Source organism: Copadichromis virginalis, linkage group LG12, assembly GCF_057382275.1.
Source record: "Copadichromis virginalis isolate Kocher_CV1m ecotype Utaka linkage group LG12, C_Virginalis_male_GT1.1, whole genome shotgun sequence".
In the NCBI taxonomy this organism is placed as follows: Eukaryota; Metazoa; Chordata; class Actinopteri; order Cichliformes; family Cichlidae; genus Copadichromis; species Copadichromis virginalis.
Window position 1 is genome coordinate 27,588,148 of NC_140629.1, and position 17,561 is coordinate 27,605,708.

Consider the following 17,561-nt stretch of genomic DNA (forward strand, 5'->3'; position numbering starts at 1 on the left):
GAGCCAGCTGACTTGAGAATGATGCCTTCAAAAGCCTTTCATTGAAGTGGCCTCTTCAAGACTGTCACTCGAGCTGTTATTGTGTTAAGCTAAAACTTGTATCAGAAAGCTACACTGGTGAAAAGAAAAATGAGATCAAAGGTGCAGGTAGATCGGTGTGCCTTCTTGCATTCATGTGGCTATCTCAAGGGTGGCATGGTTTCTATTGAAGACCGTCTCTTCCCACTGCTCGCCACTCATTCACTGCTGGTCACAGATGTTGAGTATGTTCACAGCTTAATAGTACATGTGGGATGCATCTTCACATAAAGCAATCATTTTCCCAAATTTAATGATCAGGCTCAGTGATTTGCCTTTATTGGTCTTCCTAGAGACACACACCTGCATCTCTAGAGCCTTCTTTGGTAATAACAGCAGGAAGAACAACTTGACACTAATTGGCTCATCATGTCAAGTGTGTTCATGCATAACATATTTTTTTTCTACTGATGCTTTAAAAAAAAAAAAAAAAGTACCAAATTTGTGAGAAGATTATCTTCCACAGAACTGCATCCGATCTTTTGTAGCAATGCATTTTATGCTAAAGGTGCTTTTAAATACTGACAACAAACTGGCAGCACAACTTTTCATCCTATTTTTTTTTTTTTTTTATCTAGTTCTCTGCTGATGTTTAACCTATATTTATAGTCTATAAAGTCAGATTTCATCGAACTTCATAACATTGCTGAAATCCAACTGGCATATGAGAGGGCCTTTCCCCTCGTTTGGTCCTCAGGGCTTGCCGACTCTCAGTCTAATTAACAGAGATAATGGAAGGTGAAGCTAAATAGCGCTGATGGGGTCCAGCAGAAGGTTATTAGGTGTCCTCATTAGTGCCCGACTGCAGTGAAAGGAGGTTTAAGGTCTTATTCTGATCCTGATGGATGGTGTTCCTCTTTGCCTGTCTTTACAGAGTGTGATTTTACTGCACAGACAGCTAGGCAGGGGCACAGATATGGAGAAACCTAAAGAGAAGTGTGTGTGCGCACGCTGATGACATTCAATTTGGCACATAATGAGACATGATTTTGCCCGAGTGTCAGAGGAGTATGTTCATTTTCTCTATTAGTTACAGTAGGAATGTTTACTGCAATAAACAACCCTAATACAGTACTTCTTAATACACCATGGTCACGTACATTTAAATTAAGTTTCCACACCTTTGTAAAATGAGTTACAAAAAAAAAAAGAAAAACAGTAGCACAGTCAGCAAAGCAATGGATTTGTGTTTTATTGTAGTACTCATAGTAGCTCAGACATGTGTATATACAAATACAGATCATTTTTTGTCCATTTTTAATTTTTGTTTATATAATGTAAAAGAGCAGGTTGGAAACTTTCCCCACTGATGGCAAAGTGGGAGCTGAGTTCAGAGGTGAAGGAAGAAAGATAGCAGGTGGTGCGGTGCGGTGGGGGGTGGGGTTATACAAGTACAAGAAGAATGAGACATAAAATGAAGAAGTGGCTCATCAGCAAGAGGCGAGCTGAGAACCCACGGAACCTGGATCGATGATGGGCTTTACCCCGCTAACAATCCGGTTTTGGATTGGTAGAAGGGGGTGCGCTAATCCTTGAACTGTGCCCGGGACCAATGTCTACCGTAGTGACAAGTGATTTAGGGTTGTTAAAAAGGGAGAGAAAGTGAAGGGCCCCGTCGTAGTCTCTTCGACGCCAGCAGCTGTTCCGTGTAAAAGCACAATGGCAGAAAGCGTCTTGTACACAGACCGGGCTGCCAGGGCAGAGGCTGAAGGGCTAAGGCATGGGAAACACTCTTTGCTGCCAAAGAGGGTTGCCGCTTCCCATTCACTGCAGCAACAGCAAATGAGACATGCACACACCAAACTTACAGGTCACACACATTTTTTTTTCCTTTTCTTTTTTCTTTTCTTTTTTTTTTTACTGAAAAACATCCACACGATGTATACACTCCCAAACACCTCCTCTTGGGAGAGCAGAAAGTGAATGACTAGTCAGAGAAGACAGAGTGCAGCTACATGGGATGACTTCAGTAGATGGATACAGAGAGTCATTCTTATTAAAAAAAAAACTTAAAGTTGCTTTTGAACTACAAAATGACTGACCCCACTGTAACCTCACAAAAATGATATTTGTTATGTACATTTGCGTAACTACACAGTTTAATGACAGCACTCAAATGGGGATGCAAAAAAACCAAAAAAGAAATCGCACAACATGAACATGAAAATCTAATACATCATAAAGGAAAAGAAAATAACAGCAGAAGAAAACTTTTTTTTTTTCCAAATGATTTTTTTTAAACATGTCATCAAGTTCATGCGCATGCCACATAATGAAACTGGTGAGATCCTTCTTTTTAAAAAGCCAACAGTCCAGTTATGGCTGATTTTTGAGCTGACCAACATGCTTTCAAACACTGAAGGCAAAAAAAAGTACAAATAGGCCACCCATTAAGTCCCAAATGTTTCTTATCAAGGCAGGATCCTGACATGAAGACGTGGTGGTTGGTGACTGGTTTGAAACATGTAAGAGATGAGCCTCCTGTTGGCTAAAGTCCAGCCTGCTGTTCACCGATACGTGTTCAGCGCCCACAGGTTTCCACTGTGTATTAGCTCAAAGTTTCATTAGGCATTGAGTATCAAAACACACAATGCATCGTTTGAAGACAGTACACACTCCGCAAAACCCCGAGATAATATGGTATTTGTTTGTTTGTTTGTTTTTTAGAAAAGACATAAGAACCAAATTAATACTTTAATATCAAACACTATTTACATCAAGAAGTTTTCCTAATAATAATAGTCATAATCATCATCATCATAACAATAATAATTATACAGATTTAACAATGATGTATCTCATTTTTTTCTTTTGTCCTCCAGAAAGGTACAAAACGGATACTAACCTAACACTACATGTTTTATGGTTGACTACCTCAGGATACACAGTATCCAGTATATAAGTTGATCCTCATTTCCCAGGTTAAGGTGTGTACAGAATAAATCATGACAATGATAGCAATAATGACAAATACCATTGGTAATTAAGTAATTAATAAGAGTACAATTGAAGCTGGTTTCCGATAAAAGTCTATTGTTAATCTGCTCGCAAGCATCCATTTCGAATCATATGCAGTGCTCATTCCCTGTGGTGTTATCCTGAAAATTAGTACCTCATTAAATGGCATGTCTCCTGTCACCCCTCACAGCCGAGCTGCTATTCCACTGTGATAGCATTGTTACCAAAACCCCCCCAAAAAACTAATGGCAAAAGGCAAAGGCAGTCTTTCTAGTAATAAAGACAGAAAAAGGCATCCACAAAGCAAAACCATTACCATGTGCCTTTGAGACTGAATGTTACTGAACGTACGTTTGTCAGAGAAGGTGTTTGTTCCAGTAGTGTTGAATGGATTCTTTTATTTTTTGTCACTTTGTTTGGATTTTTATTTTTTACTTTTTAGGCACTCTAGTCACACTACCTTCAGCTACTTCTCATGTCTTTCCATCTGTGTGTGTGTGTGTTTCTCTCACTTTAATTCTTTCTGTCTCCTTCACTCACCAATTCTCTCAAACTGCAAGGTCATTGGTGCTTTAAAACCCCCCACGGCGGAAATCTACCTCCCCCCGAGACCCCCCAGGCCTTCCAGCATCTATTTTTAATACCAGAAATAACTCCCCTTGCCACAACATGGGGTCCACATGCCTGTCATTTTGAACCTCATTAAAGAGTCACTTAAGCCAGTAACACAAGAAGCTGAAGGTGGACATGCAATTGCTCCTTTGCTCCTTTTCTTGCTATTTTTCTACATTTCTGAATCCATATTTCAAGACCAATTGGTGCCCTGTTTCTCGTGCAAGAACCCGGCTCTGAAGGGAAGCACGTTTTCTGTGTGTTCAGACTTCTTTTAAAACTAAGAAATAAGTCAATCTGAAAAGAAAAAGGAAAAAAAAAAACATAAAAGCTTTTTATGCTAACTCACCATGTGCATCAGCGGGAGTTGAAGGAAGCTGAATATCATTATGTCACAGCGAATTCCTTTAAATTTAAGTGCTAACACAAACCTGGCCAGACTAAATAAAGCAGTGCGTTGCCTAGAATTTAATGGATTTTGTTGTTGTTATTCACACGGCAAACACAAGCTATGCATTAGCTAATGCAACGAGCTGGCTCTAAAAAAAATCTCACTTTTACGTAAATCTACTGTATGAGTCAAGGCTGTGGTTACACTTATGGGACAGGGATCCAAGGAAAAATATGGCACTAATAATGGAAATGTCTTTTCAAACAGTTTCCCACGATTTCTTTCATATTTCTTATTTAGCTTGATGTCACACAGTACAAAAGTCCTACAGTTTTAGAACCTGTATTATTATAGAGATGTAAAAAATAAAGCTGCAAATCATTTTCAAACAATTCTTTTAACAGTCAATAGAGGGGTGGGGGGGCTGTGGATGCAAATGTTTATGGGAGTGTTAATATTGACTAATTCTCAAACTGAATAGAGAGAACAAATTGCTGCCTAGCTCAGTAAACATTGTATAAAATGACTGTGACCGCTGCTGTGAAATTGCACGATCAACTTTGAGAAGGTATTGATTTTTGATCCTGATATCCGCCGAAACAAAAAAAAAAAGTCTGGTGAGAAAGTTTCAATTTAATTGCTTTGTTAGCCAGAGCAATGCTTTGTTGAGCAGACTTTCATGGTTTTTACCTTTATTAACTCAAAGATTCGCTAAACCTTTTAAGTAGCTTATCCAAAATATACAAACACTCTATTTTCAAGGGAAATCTGAGATTGAATGACAAATAATCTTCAGACCGTCTTTGAACCAACATAGTCTGAAGACCTGTTGGGCTAAGGTGCATACCGGGCATTTAATTTTCAGTGCTCAGGTTTATCGTCTTGCTTCTGCTTGAAACTTCACACTTCTTTTCTTACGTCTTTAACTCTTAGCTTTTCTTACTTAATTGAAAAAAACTCTAGACGAACGGAGATGCAAAAATCTTTTTTTTTCTTTTAATGACCCAACAGAACAATCAAAATATATTCTGAAAGGCTCCTTGAGAGGTCTCAGGATTATTTGTTTGCGTATGTACAGTCATTTCTAAGACCTAGCATCTTCACTGTCCTACTATGTAAAACTGGCTACTGTATAACAACTCTACTCCTGCTCAATGCTGATGTCAATATTTTTTGTATTTGACTCTGCGGCACTGTAATGTCGTGTGTTATGTAAAGTGTGTGTATATGTGTATGTCTAAACAGCGTTGCCATGACAGAAACATAATGTAAAGGGATGTCAAAAGTCACGGGAAAGTAAGAATCACTATGTGTCAAACAGGATTTGGCATCTTAGTTGAAGGTTTAAGGGGGGGAACTGTTTCTCCCGCTTCTAACATCAACTTTTTTTTTTTTCACTCACAGACGGAGAAAGACCACTTAAATATTTTTTTTCTGAAAAAAATAGAGGGTTCCTTGAGAAGCCTGCTTTTATGCCCAAACAAGCAAATGCAATCCACCCAAATCCCACCCCCTACCCTGCAGCCTTGGGCAGGTTCAGGCCACGCTAGGTGTAAATGACCTCCGGGACAGAGGGAGGCGCTATAAAGTGGAGAGTGCTGCTAAGCAGATCAGCATCGAAGCCAGAAGCGGACTTGTTTTCTGGAGGCGTGGCACATCATTTGTTTCACTTCGTGAAGGCTCAGCCGGTTCATGGCTGGTATCGTCTAAAGGATTTAAAGAAAGGAAGCAGAAGAAGAAATAGAAGTGAATTCTATGGTACATGCAGATTTCTCTTAACAGTGCATCATACACACAAAAGCTTATTCAGTGAACATATTCTCAAATACACTCCCAGGCCGGAAAAAAGTCACAATCATCAGGTGGTCCAAGAAAATATCAAGAGTCTGTGACTTTTTTGTGTGTGTCCTGGGCAGTGCATTCACATTTGTAGTGTGAGAATATTTCTTATTTACCAATAATACTTTTCACCAGTTAGTGAAAAGCATAGATGTTTGGGTTTGTGCCATAAAGTCTGAGTTGCCATATGAACTTCAGTTGCTATATAATGTTTCTACTCTCAATGTCAGAAACATTTTTGAATTCATCTCCCAGGTGAGCTGCCCCCTGTGTTTTTCTGGCAGTGGCATCAGTATCTGTGAGCAGCCATGTGCCCACCGCACCATGGGAAAGGAGCTGAACCATGCACAGTAAAGGACAGATAGACAGAACAGAGGACTGGACAGTTACATAACTATACAAAGTTGTGTTTGTGTGTCTGTGTGTGTGCGGTAGAAATTGGGCAGAGACAGGGCGACAACAGATGACGAATTAATGTTTGCATGTTTCTCCTTTGGAAGGCATAACAGGGAAATGAGCCAAAAGAAGCTTGCAAGATGAGAGCCAGCCATTGAGGATGCAGGCAGGGTTTTAAGACGGGCAAAGGGGGGAGAAGCAGATGGGTATCAAACATGCCCTAGGATGTAGTATTGCTCTGCCTGGACTTGTGTATTTGTGTCCCATTTAGGTATCATAATATCTTATCTTCACGGTGAAGACATTTCAGAATGCAGCAGATCTCATTTTCAAATGACAGAATCCTTTTTTTGTGATCAATGATCATATCACTGTATATATCTATATATAAATAAAAAATATAGACAGTGGGGTAGTCTTTTTGTTATTTCAGACCTTGCGGTGAGCTGGTGCTGGGAATGAGACAACAGCATGTGGGTGATGTGGAGTGTTTCAGTTCAGAGACTGGGTTAGGCTGATATATGAAGACATAAAACTGCTGTGCGTTCTGAGCACAGAAAATAATCAATGCTGTGCTACAGAGCCAACAGCAAGTCAGTCAAGAGTAAAGAAAAAGATTAAAATTTGCCAAATGTATAGCTACTGTGTGGCTGTGCCTACTGCATTCATATTATTTAATGGTTTTTAAAACTGACGTTCTTAGTTAAAATACAGGCAGAAGAATTTTAGTAAGCATAAAGATTGCATGTTGTGGCATTGACCACAACATGCAGCTGGGAATATTACATGAGCAGCATTTTACATCATGTATGCAGCAGCAGTAACGTGACACCACTTTGATATTCTGGAGAAAAAGCAGCTTAAAAGAAGCATTATACAGACAGATAGGCAGGGGCAGATCAGCATCATAAAAGAAAGAGGCACAGAAAAAGGTACACATATACAGATAGCTGGAACTCATACAGAAGTGAATCAAAAAAGCAGGAAGCCATACTAACCTCGTGGTTCTAATGTATTGTCTACTTTGTCGTTTACATCAAAAACGCGGTCATGTACACCTATAGTTTTCACACAGCTGTCTATAACAGAAAATAGGGAGAATGAGAAATCATTAGAGGTATGTGCCAAATAGGTTAGTGACATTTGTAGCCCCCAACACCCCCAAGCCCTCAAAATAAACATCTCAAGCAACAAAGCTCATGGCAACATTCAGATATTCAGATTATTTTATTTGACGTGAATGTCTATCATCATTTTCATGTTTTCAAATTTATTTATTTTTTGGCAAATCAACCAGTGCTGTGATAAGTGAAAGAGCTATGTTCAACAGTGAGCTCAAGGTAGTGAGGTAACCAGACAAGTGGACATAAAGTGCTTTGATTTTCACTCCAACCGGCTACTTCAAGAAGCTCGGTTACAAAGCCCTGTGTTGCACTTACTTGCTGGTCGGACGAAAACTTTGAGCTTCAAGCAGGTTTTTTTCCCATTTTCAGCAACAGTGGAGGCTGGAGAAAATAGACACAGGTAAAAAGATGGTGCTTTCAATACTATATAGCATCAGATATATACAGTAAACAATGAACAAACAATGCAACTGTGTATTTTATCTATTCACACTCACACCCGCAGCCAATTTAGAATCACCAATTAACCTAACCCCATGCATGTCTTATAATAATGTAATGATTGTGTTATGAATATATTTATTTTCCCGTAGACAACAACGAGAAGTGAGGTAATTTATTAAGAAAAACACAAACCTTAATAGTTCGTTTTGACTCGTAAGTGGATTTTATGGCATTAGCTGCGGTTCTTGTGGGATTACAGCTGGAAAGTATTTACAGATGTGCTGAAGAAATCACTCTAGGGAAAGTGGAGTGCTTTGCTCGCAGTTTAATTGTACCATTTTGAGATTCAAAAACTGGCACTAGCTCAATGTGGGATCAACATAATTCTCATCATTTAACCTGGTTAAAGACTCTCATGCAGATACTTTAAATGTACACATTTCTATGTATTCCTATAGAAACACATCAATCTTCTTTCAGGAGCGCAAAGTTCACACAGCGAGGATGTACAGTATGTGCTACATGTGTGGATGGTTTGCGGTTCCTGTCAGGAAATGGATCCCTTCCTGTCAAGTCCACGGGGTGTGAATCTCTCAGCATTAGCTACCATGGTGGTTGTATCACATCCCCTAAAAATATCTCAAAGGGAGCGTGTGCAAACGTGTGTGTGTGTGTGTGTGGTTGACCACTAATGGCGTTGTGTTGAGGCACCAGGTGCTGTCTCCTGTAGACGAGGATAGGGGTCAAACACATGTCAGCTGAAGTCTAGTGGGTGAGTTCTGCCTGCATCCATCATGGTAAGATAACATGTAGTAGTTTAGCAATAAATTTTATTGTCTGGGGTCAGAGCAGAAAAAAGAAGAGTCGGCTTTTGCCACTATTGCGATACATTCATGCTATTTACTAGTTCTTCTTTCTATTATCCCCTTCAGCTCCAGTGAGACCATATTGTCCACTAAGGTGTCTTTTCGCATTATTTTATGTTTTCTGTGGATCAGTCTGATGCAGTGAAGTCAGGATTCAATTTCAAAATCGCTTTCCTCCTTTTCCCCCTTTCCAGCACTTTCACTGCCTCTTCTGCATATCCTCTTAAATAACTTTTTTTTATTATTCTATAAACCGCCGTATCTGAAGAATATTTTTCATTAAAAAAAAAAAAACAGTCTCTGTACACATTGCTCCAATGAATGCGCTAGCATCCATTTTTTCTGAAGGTGGTGGAAAAAAAGCCGTGAGCCGTCCCTGAAGCCGGGAAATGTTTTCATTAAGAGAATTATTTCTAATGACTTTCCATCTCATCTGACCCGTTCTTTTCTTGCATTTGCACGCTCTCGTCTCCTGAGTCACCCTAAAATCCCGACGACAGTTTTCTTATCAAAAACACGCCGCATACTCATCCGCCTTCTGTGCAGCTCATCAGGATTTCTCGCTCCCTTTTGATTTTTAACCTCAGCGTTACCAATTTAATGTTGTCACTTCATCAACTGTTACCCGCATCTCCGTCATATATCACTGTACAGGAGAGGTGACCTGAGATCAGACACTATTTTTCACAGCTCAGTTCATATTCAGCAGATGCAGAAGGGAAGAGAGAGAAAGAGAAAGAGAGGACCTTATTATTTCGGTGTGGAGGCAGCCGATGAACGCTAATGAACCTTGGCCGACGTCGCTCACCCACTCAGTCACATACACACACCAGCGCCCACGCAATTTATGTCACTCTTCTTATTGCTGCACTTCTTTATCCTCTCATTCTCAGTGTGCGCACATATGCGCCCAAACAGCCGCACACCATCTCCAGATGTTTTATCTTCATCACTGTTGTGGGCAGAGTTCAGTCACAGCCATCGACACTAGCCACTTAACAAAGGCAGCTGATCATGAGAGAAGTATGGCCCTGATGAAAACAGCAAAGCGCATGTGGGCATCTCTGTCATGCTGTTGGGATGTTCATCGACTTGGCTAGAACATGATATCTGCCTCTTACGCAATAGAAATAATGCATGAGTAATCGTAAAGACTGAGCTTTGGCTTTGCATTCTCTTTTCAGTAGCAGCTCGTAATGCTCGCTATTTGATGAGGATTCTGCCACCTGGGCACAAACTGTCCACACCAGTGCCTGCTTATTTTAGATTAACAAGCTGCTGAGGGCCAGCTTATTGTTCTTGTAGGCTGTAACATCAACACCTGCTATTCTGGCTCCCTTCAGGCCCACAATCCAACTATCAATCCATCCAGCCTAAGCAAGTGGCTGCTTTGAAGGACAGAGGCCCTAGATGTCCCAAGATGGGATTGGTGAGAGGGAGGTCGGGTTACCTCCATCGTGCCCTGTCCCCTAGCTGGTAATGGCCGGTTCCCTCAGTACACTGCATTATGCATCAGCATTAAGGCAAATGGAATGAAGCAGAATCCAATTACAGAAGAACAAACAGGTGGGCTCAGTGCAGCTTAGGAGCAGTATTGTTTCAATCACAGCCCAAGCCAAGCTTTATTGTAACTGAAATTTTATCTACAAAACACATTTCCTATGTCTTTCACTGGAAGATTACATTCCAGACATGACGAATAACCAATAAATATCTTGAAAGAAAGCTAAAAGCAAAGATGTCTAAATACAGAAGCTAAAATTGACATAGCATATGGGTTATCCATCATCTAGCAGGTGAAATGGGGGGAGGGGGAACAATGCAGGGTGAGTTTTGTTTGTCATTTTGTAAACATCAAATCTGTGTCATCTGAGCTTTTATCATAACCACTGAACATTTTAAACATTTGAGTGTTTGCCAGTATCAGCACAACCACAAAGCCTAATGCAGTCGGGCAGTCTTTAACTAATTTCTAATGAAAAAGTTTCCTCTTTTCACCCGTATGTTTAAGTTTGCTGTGTTTGTAGTGGTCAATTCCACACACACACACACACACACACACACACACACACACACACACACAAAAATCCACTGAACATACTTAGCCCAGATGTCCCCCAAAGCTAATCATACTGTCACAACAAACTGTCAGCATTTTATAGAACAGCGTTACGCAGAAAGGCATTCCTTCGGTTTCAGTTACCAAAGTCAAACCTTGCACAGACTTGTACAGGATCATGTGAACGTGTAACATGAATAGCATGATGTTAGCGTGCCTGTAGCCTGTGTCAAGTCTCCAGCTGGTTTTAATAATGGCGCTCCATTCCTTAGATCACTGCTTATTTGTTAGATGGGAGGGGTTAAACTGGAAAGTCTAATGTTGTGTCCAGCTCCGAGCATTCCTCGTTAGCTAATTCTTCAAGCTCGGAGAAAAACAGCCCGTTGGCTTTGTCTTTCATTTAGTAGGATTACCCATGTGAATTACCCCATGCAAGCTTAGAGTGTATGTCCAAAAGTTCAGGATTCTGAATTTACATAAAATTGTGTACAGGGGAGAAGAAACGAAAAGCTTCACTTTCTAAAAACTATATGCCAGCATCTATATGTTTCTTTTATACAGCCTCCTTCCCAGGAATCTGCTATTCCGAGACCAGAAATTACTTGTGGCATCTATTAGCTTTCACTGAAAAAAGAACAATGTTGGACTAAATAAACAAAAGAAAACTTTTAATTCAAGAGACTTGCTTTATTTATTTAATTTTTTAGAGAGAGAATGCTTGCATGACCCCTCTAATAAGAAATATGAACTGTTTCATTGTTCAGAATAATCTCTTCGTTGCAAACAACAGCGCACACTTGACTGTATGAAACACGTGTTCAATAAAGTGTCCATATGCACTGACATACACATAATGGCTAAATGTTCCTCAGAAATTATTCTCCCACATCTTATAAAGCAGCAGACTTAAAAGGACAAAAATGTATCTATTTACAGGCTTTAAAAAAAAAATGTGAATGCGTATGTGTGTTTGCCTTTATACACAGAATCTGTATGTGTGTGTAAGAAGATGGAAGAGACTATCGACTGAAGAGGCCCATTAACCAGATGCTACTACAGCGAACACACAATGGGAGGGAATGAGGGAGCTGAGGAGCAGTAAAAGAGGAGGGTTTGGATTCATGCATCAGAGGGAACATAAACTTCTCCCCCTGGTGATAGCTGGCCTTTTGCTCCTTCCTTGTATATTTCAATCGTTGGCAAAAGTGCACCAAAGTCATTCCTTTTGCCACTTGTGCAATTGGGACAAGGTCACAAGCCATGAGGAAAACACTGAGAGAAATATAAGTTGAGAAGGGGAAGTTAGATGCAATCAATAACGCCTAATTATACAGTGCAACACTTTCCTCACACTACTGAATGTCAGAGCACTTGTGTAAGGATACAATTATTTCCTTGTCAAAGTGCATCCAGCATCATAATTTTGTGGAAGACCACATAATGACGCTCTTACAAATTACTCTTGTCGTCTTGAAAATGAAAAGCGAGTGATTGAAAGTCTGAAAACCCTTCAATTTCATCAACCGATTCATGTCTTTGCACTCAAATTACAATAAAATGGATGATTTATTAATCTATGGTGGAGTTCGGCGTTTTAAGGCAGTTACAGAATAATAAGTCTGTGCATAATAATGGTTCATTACTACACTTAGTGTCTCACGTAGGATCATAATATTATTGTTATGGCCAAGTACCCACCCACTGAATAAATGAGCAAAATTGTGAGGCTCTGTGTGTGTGTGCGCGAGTGTACAGTACAGTAATGTGTGCACTGTAACAACGGAAGAATAAAGGAGAAAAATATACAAGAATTAACCAATTAAACACAGTCGCTTGCAGATTAACACTGTACTGTGCTACACAATGGTTATAGATGTTTAGGTTTTTATGCATCACGCAGTTAAAAACTATCCTGAGCAACGAGTCCTGCAGTAGATACCGTGGCGATAAAGAGCCCTCAGCTCAACATTATCATTTCAGTCTAGGATTACGTGAGGAAACAGAAGCAAGGGAGGCAGCCTTAGTGGGAGTTAAGCAAACCCAATTTGCTTTTAGCAAAACCTTTGCACAGTACTATATCTGTTAATGGTTTAATGGCCAGGGATAGAATGTCCTTGACTTTGGGATTGTGAATCATAATCAGTTCCTGAAGATGGCTGTTAGGTGCATGAATCATAATAGGTTGAGAGGAGCCGTGTGCACTTTGATTCACAGCCCTCGCCTGCCCTATTTTTCCACTGATCTCTTGGCTTTTCACAGCCACTCTGTTTTCTGGCAGGCGTTGTGATGACTACTTTAGGGGCGGTCAAACTCGGATAACTTGATTAGAGACTTTTCTATCTCGCCTTGCTTTCTCTGGGCTGTCAACAAGTATGCCATGAGTTCACTCATGGTCTATTATTAACCAAGTCTGGCCAACAGGCTAGCTAACTGATTGACTGTTTTCAATTTATTTTTAAAAAAAAAATGGATGCCTGAAGTTCCAGTGAGCTTGTCATGACCAAAACCAGTTTATTTTTGCGTTATTGGATCTCATCCAAAACATGTGCAGGCTTGTTTCCACGACTGGGGAAAAAAATAAAAAAAGAAGCCATCTGTAAGTCAAAATGTGTCATTATTCTGTCAAAAATTTAAATTGGGTATTTCAAAATATTTTTTTGACTGAGTTAAGACTTTGAGATAGTAATCCAAAACTTCAGCTCAGCTCTGCCTGGCATTCTTTTTCCCATAGAACCCAGCACATTGAATTGACACATTTACCAATGTGTTTGATATACAGATAGAGATAGGTAACATATTTGAGAAATCTGTATCTTCATTAAGGCACCAAGAACACCCAGAAGGACTTCGGTCATGAAATACTGTAGACAAGAAGATAGAAAAAGCATTTATTTATGTATGTTTTCGGGGTGGCTGTAGCTCAGGAGGTAAAGCGGGTAATCTACTTATTGGAATGTTGATTGTTCAATTCCTGGCTGCTCCAGGTTGAATGTTAAAATTCGTTCTTTGACAGAAATATCTTGGGTAAGACACTGAACCCTATTTGCTCTATTCAAAGTGTGAATATTGGGTACAAAAGGCTTAGAGTGTAGTGGGGGGGAAATTCTGGTGTGAATAAGGCATGTTCGATAAAGTGCTCCCTGTGCTCAAGTAGAGTGCAAAAGTGCCATATAAGAACCAGTCCCTTTACTGTTAACCATGTTTTTGGAGAGCAAATCATTCCACAGTCTCTTATTAGTAGTAATTTAGTTTTTGAATACTCAAAATATGTATTAATCACTTAGAACAAATAATCAAACCTATGCATTTGTATCTGTGGCATGCATTCTGGGAGGCAAAAACACTGAGCTTATCTAGTGCCAAAGAGGCACAGGGAGGACACTTAATTAAAAAAGCAGTGCCATTGGCAGCTGCTAAGTACAAGCTCCCCAAAAAAAAAAAATCCCTGAATCTGAACTGACTCCTGCAGAAAAGCCGTCGACTTCTGTCTTCTTTGTAAATCTGGGACTTCTAATAAATGTTCTGGTGGTCATTGTGGAAATCGTGGCTCTGTTATTAAGATTTAAAGGATTATAGGACAAATGTTGTGCGATTTGTGGCTTTTTTTAATTTATTTTTTTCACTGAGGTTATTGAACGATGATTTGCCTCCTGTTCTTACGTAAAGTTTGTTAAACGTGCAGTCCCACTGAGTTTGTACTTGAGCAGGTATTCTAACAAGACCCTCGGTGGAAGGCCCTGGCTTCAAACTAATAACATATGACTCTATTATGCTTCTAACAGGCTGAAATGCACACAGCTTAGTGACAGCACACCTTCCCATGTCCACGTTTATATGTCTGTGTCTATAGTGGGGAGTACTGTATTAAACCCAAAGGAGAGGATTAGATATAAGAGAGAGACAATAACTGATATAGTAACCAGGGGAGATAGTGGTGGAATGTATATCCATCTATCAGGATTATAATAATGCATTCCAGACAGTGTGGATCCGGGTGCCTGTTATGTGTATCTGTCCATGTTTATTTATGCAAAATGTGGATGAGTGTGTATACATTTGTGCAAGTGTCGTGTTACTCCATGTTGTCAGATTATTTCTGAATGCCAATGACAGCCCTGATTTTTCATTTGAATGGATGATGCCCGTCCATATGCAGGATACCTCCTTGTACCACAAATGGAACTGAGTTGACTCTTTATCATTATTAGCAAGTCTTCCATAGCCCCGGAAAAACACAGAGCACATACGCCACCCCCGCCTTTATTTCATTTTTGCCATTAATGCCATTTTTCTGTGGCTGCCATTTCCTGCTCTGTCTCTGCTTCTCTCTCCTCTCCAGAGTGGCTTGAAGGATCATGGCGCATCACGGGATTTATGGTCAATCGCGAGACAGCTACAGTCCACGTCTTGAAGAATCTGTTAAAGCTTTGTGTGCATGTAGCAGTCCAGAAAAGCTGAAATATGTCTTATGAGATTTTGTAAAAAAGCCTTATAAATATCAAATGTTTTCTCTTGTTTTTTTAAGCTCGCTATTTATGATCAGTCTTGGCTTTGTGTTGCATTAGCATTTCGCATTTTAGCCTACGGGCATCTGGAGACTGATTGAAACTTTGCTAAATGTTTTTCATTTTGTAATACAGCATGGATATAATCGCCACCGCAGTCTGGGTTTTGATAACGCATTAAACAAGTGTTCATTTGATATCATGCACAGACTTTCCAAAGGACTGTTCGTTTCTGTAATAACCACAAGATAAGACACAAAGATATTATTGATTGTGCGTTCTGTGAGAAGCAGTTCCAGTCTATGAAGGCAAGCAAGTCAAACGGCAAGAAAATGTCTTTTTAACCACCGGTCTGTCCTTTTTCTCACAAATCTTGCCTAATAAACATCATAACTCTGCTCGCTCGTTGCTTGCGGTGAGGTGCCGCTGATATTGGATATCTGCCCTTTTTGATTAAAATCACTCTGATACACGATTGTGGATTGTGTCCATATTAGAAAATTGTGCTTGCATCAGCATTCAGCGAGATGGGCTCCACTTAAACCAAGACTGCTCTGTGAACTGTGACCCAAGAAGGGCTCCCGCTGTCCAGGCTTATCCCAGCTGTCATTCATGGAGGCAGACACTTGCAGAATACTGCATTTTGCTGAACTGCTTATGTGACCAACATTGAGATAATCCCCCTCCTGCATCTGAATGTGTTCACCATTATTTACTTTGTTAACTCTGTTTTGCGTTGACTTGTACACCAAGATAAGGCTCCTGACCGACTCTTGTTTTCTTACATCTTTAATTAACTGCCTCAAATGGAGAAAAACAGGATGACGCAAACTACAATGAAGAATTATGACCTCTATTTTAGTGAATTTCCTCCATCCTGCTAGCGTTGATTAAGCGCTTTCTGTTCTCGAAGCAGATGACAGCAGAACCCTGTCTCCTCTCTCTAATTTTATCAGAGATGCAACAAATCAACCTTCGACCTGCATCAAACTCACAGGGCGAAAACACCATTAAGGGGCGTTTTCTCTGCAGGAATATGATTTGACATCTTAATTGTCATCTACAAACAAGATAGCAAATCAATCACGTTGCTGAGGGCAAATTTTTCATCCCCTAGTCCCTCCGGTCATTTGGCTACAGAAAGTTAATAGAGAAAGGAAAAGATTAATATTCTGATACTGTATGTCAGCACCGTTTACATAAAAGGCCTCTGTTGTGTATGGAGACAGACTGTGCTTACTCAAAATGAGTACAAATCTGAGGAATATTGATTGTGAACAGATTTTTTTTTTTTAATCTAGGATGCATGATAAACTATTACGTCTCAAGTACATGAGCGCTTTCACAGTATTGCTTACCTCAGCTTGTGTGTTCATGGATAGTGACCTTTGCCTTGGGACACACTGACATTTCAGTTGAGAGCGGTTATGCAGCATAGCCAGCTTCAGTGGGTAATGATGCCTAAGATTTTCTCTGTTGGCTATGCCACACTATACATTTACACAACAGTCTAACTATGGAGAATAACAGGTTTTTTCACTTTAAATGGCAAATATATATATTTATTTGAATAAATATATAAGTAAATGAGTGAAATCATGTTTGAATTTTGGATGTTTTGTTTTGTTTGTTTTGGGTTTTTTTTTATTAAACGGTGCCAATTTTCCCCATAGTGTGATAACTAACAGCTAGCTAAAAAAGCCAGATGTACTGCGTGTTCACGTTCCACATGAACCCCACAGGAATCAACTTTTTCATGCTTCAAATAAATCACAAAATTTTGGCACAGCCAGTACTTAGGTGTTCCTAACAAGATGCAGCACGAGCCAGAGTTTAATTAGTGTTTACTCGCGGTTGCACAGAATTTGACAGCAGTCTTTTTCTTTCTTTTTCATCATTAGCAACAATAATGAGACTGGATATTGTCACAAGGTAGTTGGCTAAATCCTATCATAATAACAGTCAAGTTAAATATCAGCAAGATAGTTTCATAGCTGAATAAGCATTCACATCTCAGAAACTATAGGACGTAATATCATCATTATCATTAAAAAGAGCTAAACCGTGTATTCACTTCATTAAATAAGAATGATGGCATTAGACATTGACAAAGTGCTGCAACTGTAACACTGAAAATATTCCTGCAGAAGGCTTAGTAACACACTGGAACAATGAAACCAAGAGAAAACGCTGCACTAAACGCTATTAAAACTCCAACTTTCTTGGCCAACTCAATCTTTGCTACAGAAATAATGCCATCTTGTCAGGCTCATGGTCCACTAACCCATT

The 17,561-nt window shown here is 39.7% G+C and overlaps 1 protein-coding gene across 2 annotated transcripts in view; it reads right to left on the reverse strand.

Moving 5' to 3' along the window:
- Positions 1-1,245: 1,245 nt before the first annotated feature.
- The window catches only part of efna5b (ephrin-A5b), a 109,290-nt gene continuing 92,974 nt past the window's right edge, over positions 1,246-17,561 (reverse strand). Inside the window, exons 3-5 of one of the 2 annotated variants that reach the window (XM_085475745.1) lie at positions 7,714-7,779; positions 7,273-7,353; positions 1,246-5,745 (exon numbers count right to left, since the gene is read on the reverse strand). In XM_085475745.1, the coding sequence (XP_085331871.1) occupies positions 5,621-5,745; positions 7,273-7,353; positions 7,714-7,779 (272 nt within the window). In that variant the 3' untranslated portion in view covers positions 1,246-5,620. The remainder of the gene's footprint in view (positions 5,746-7,272; positions 7,354-7,713; positions 7,780-17,561) is intronic. The other variant, XM_085475746.1, reaches the window with a different exon arrangement.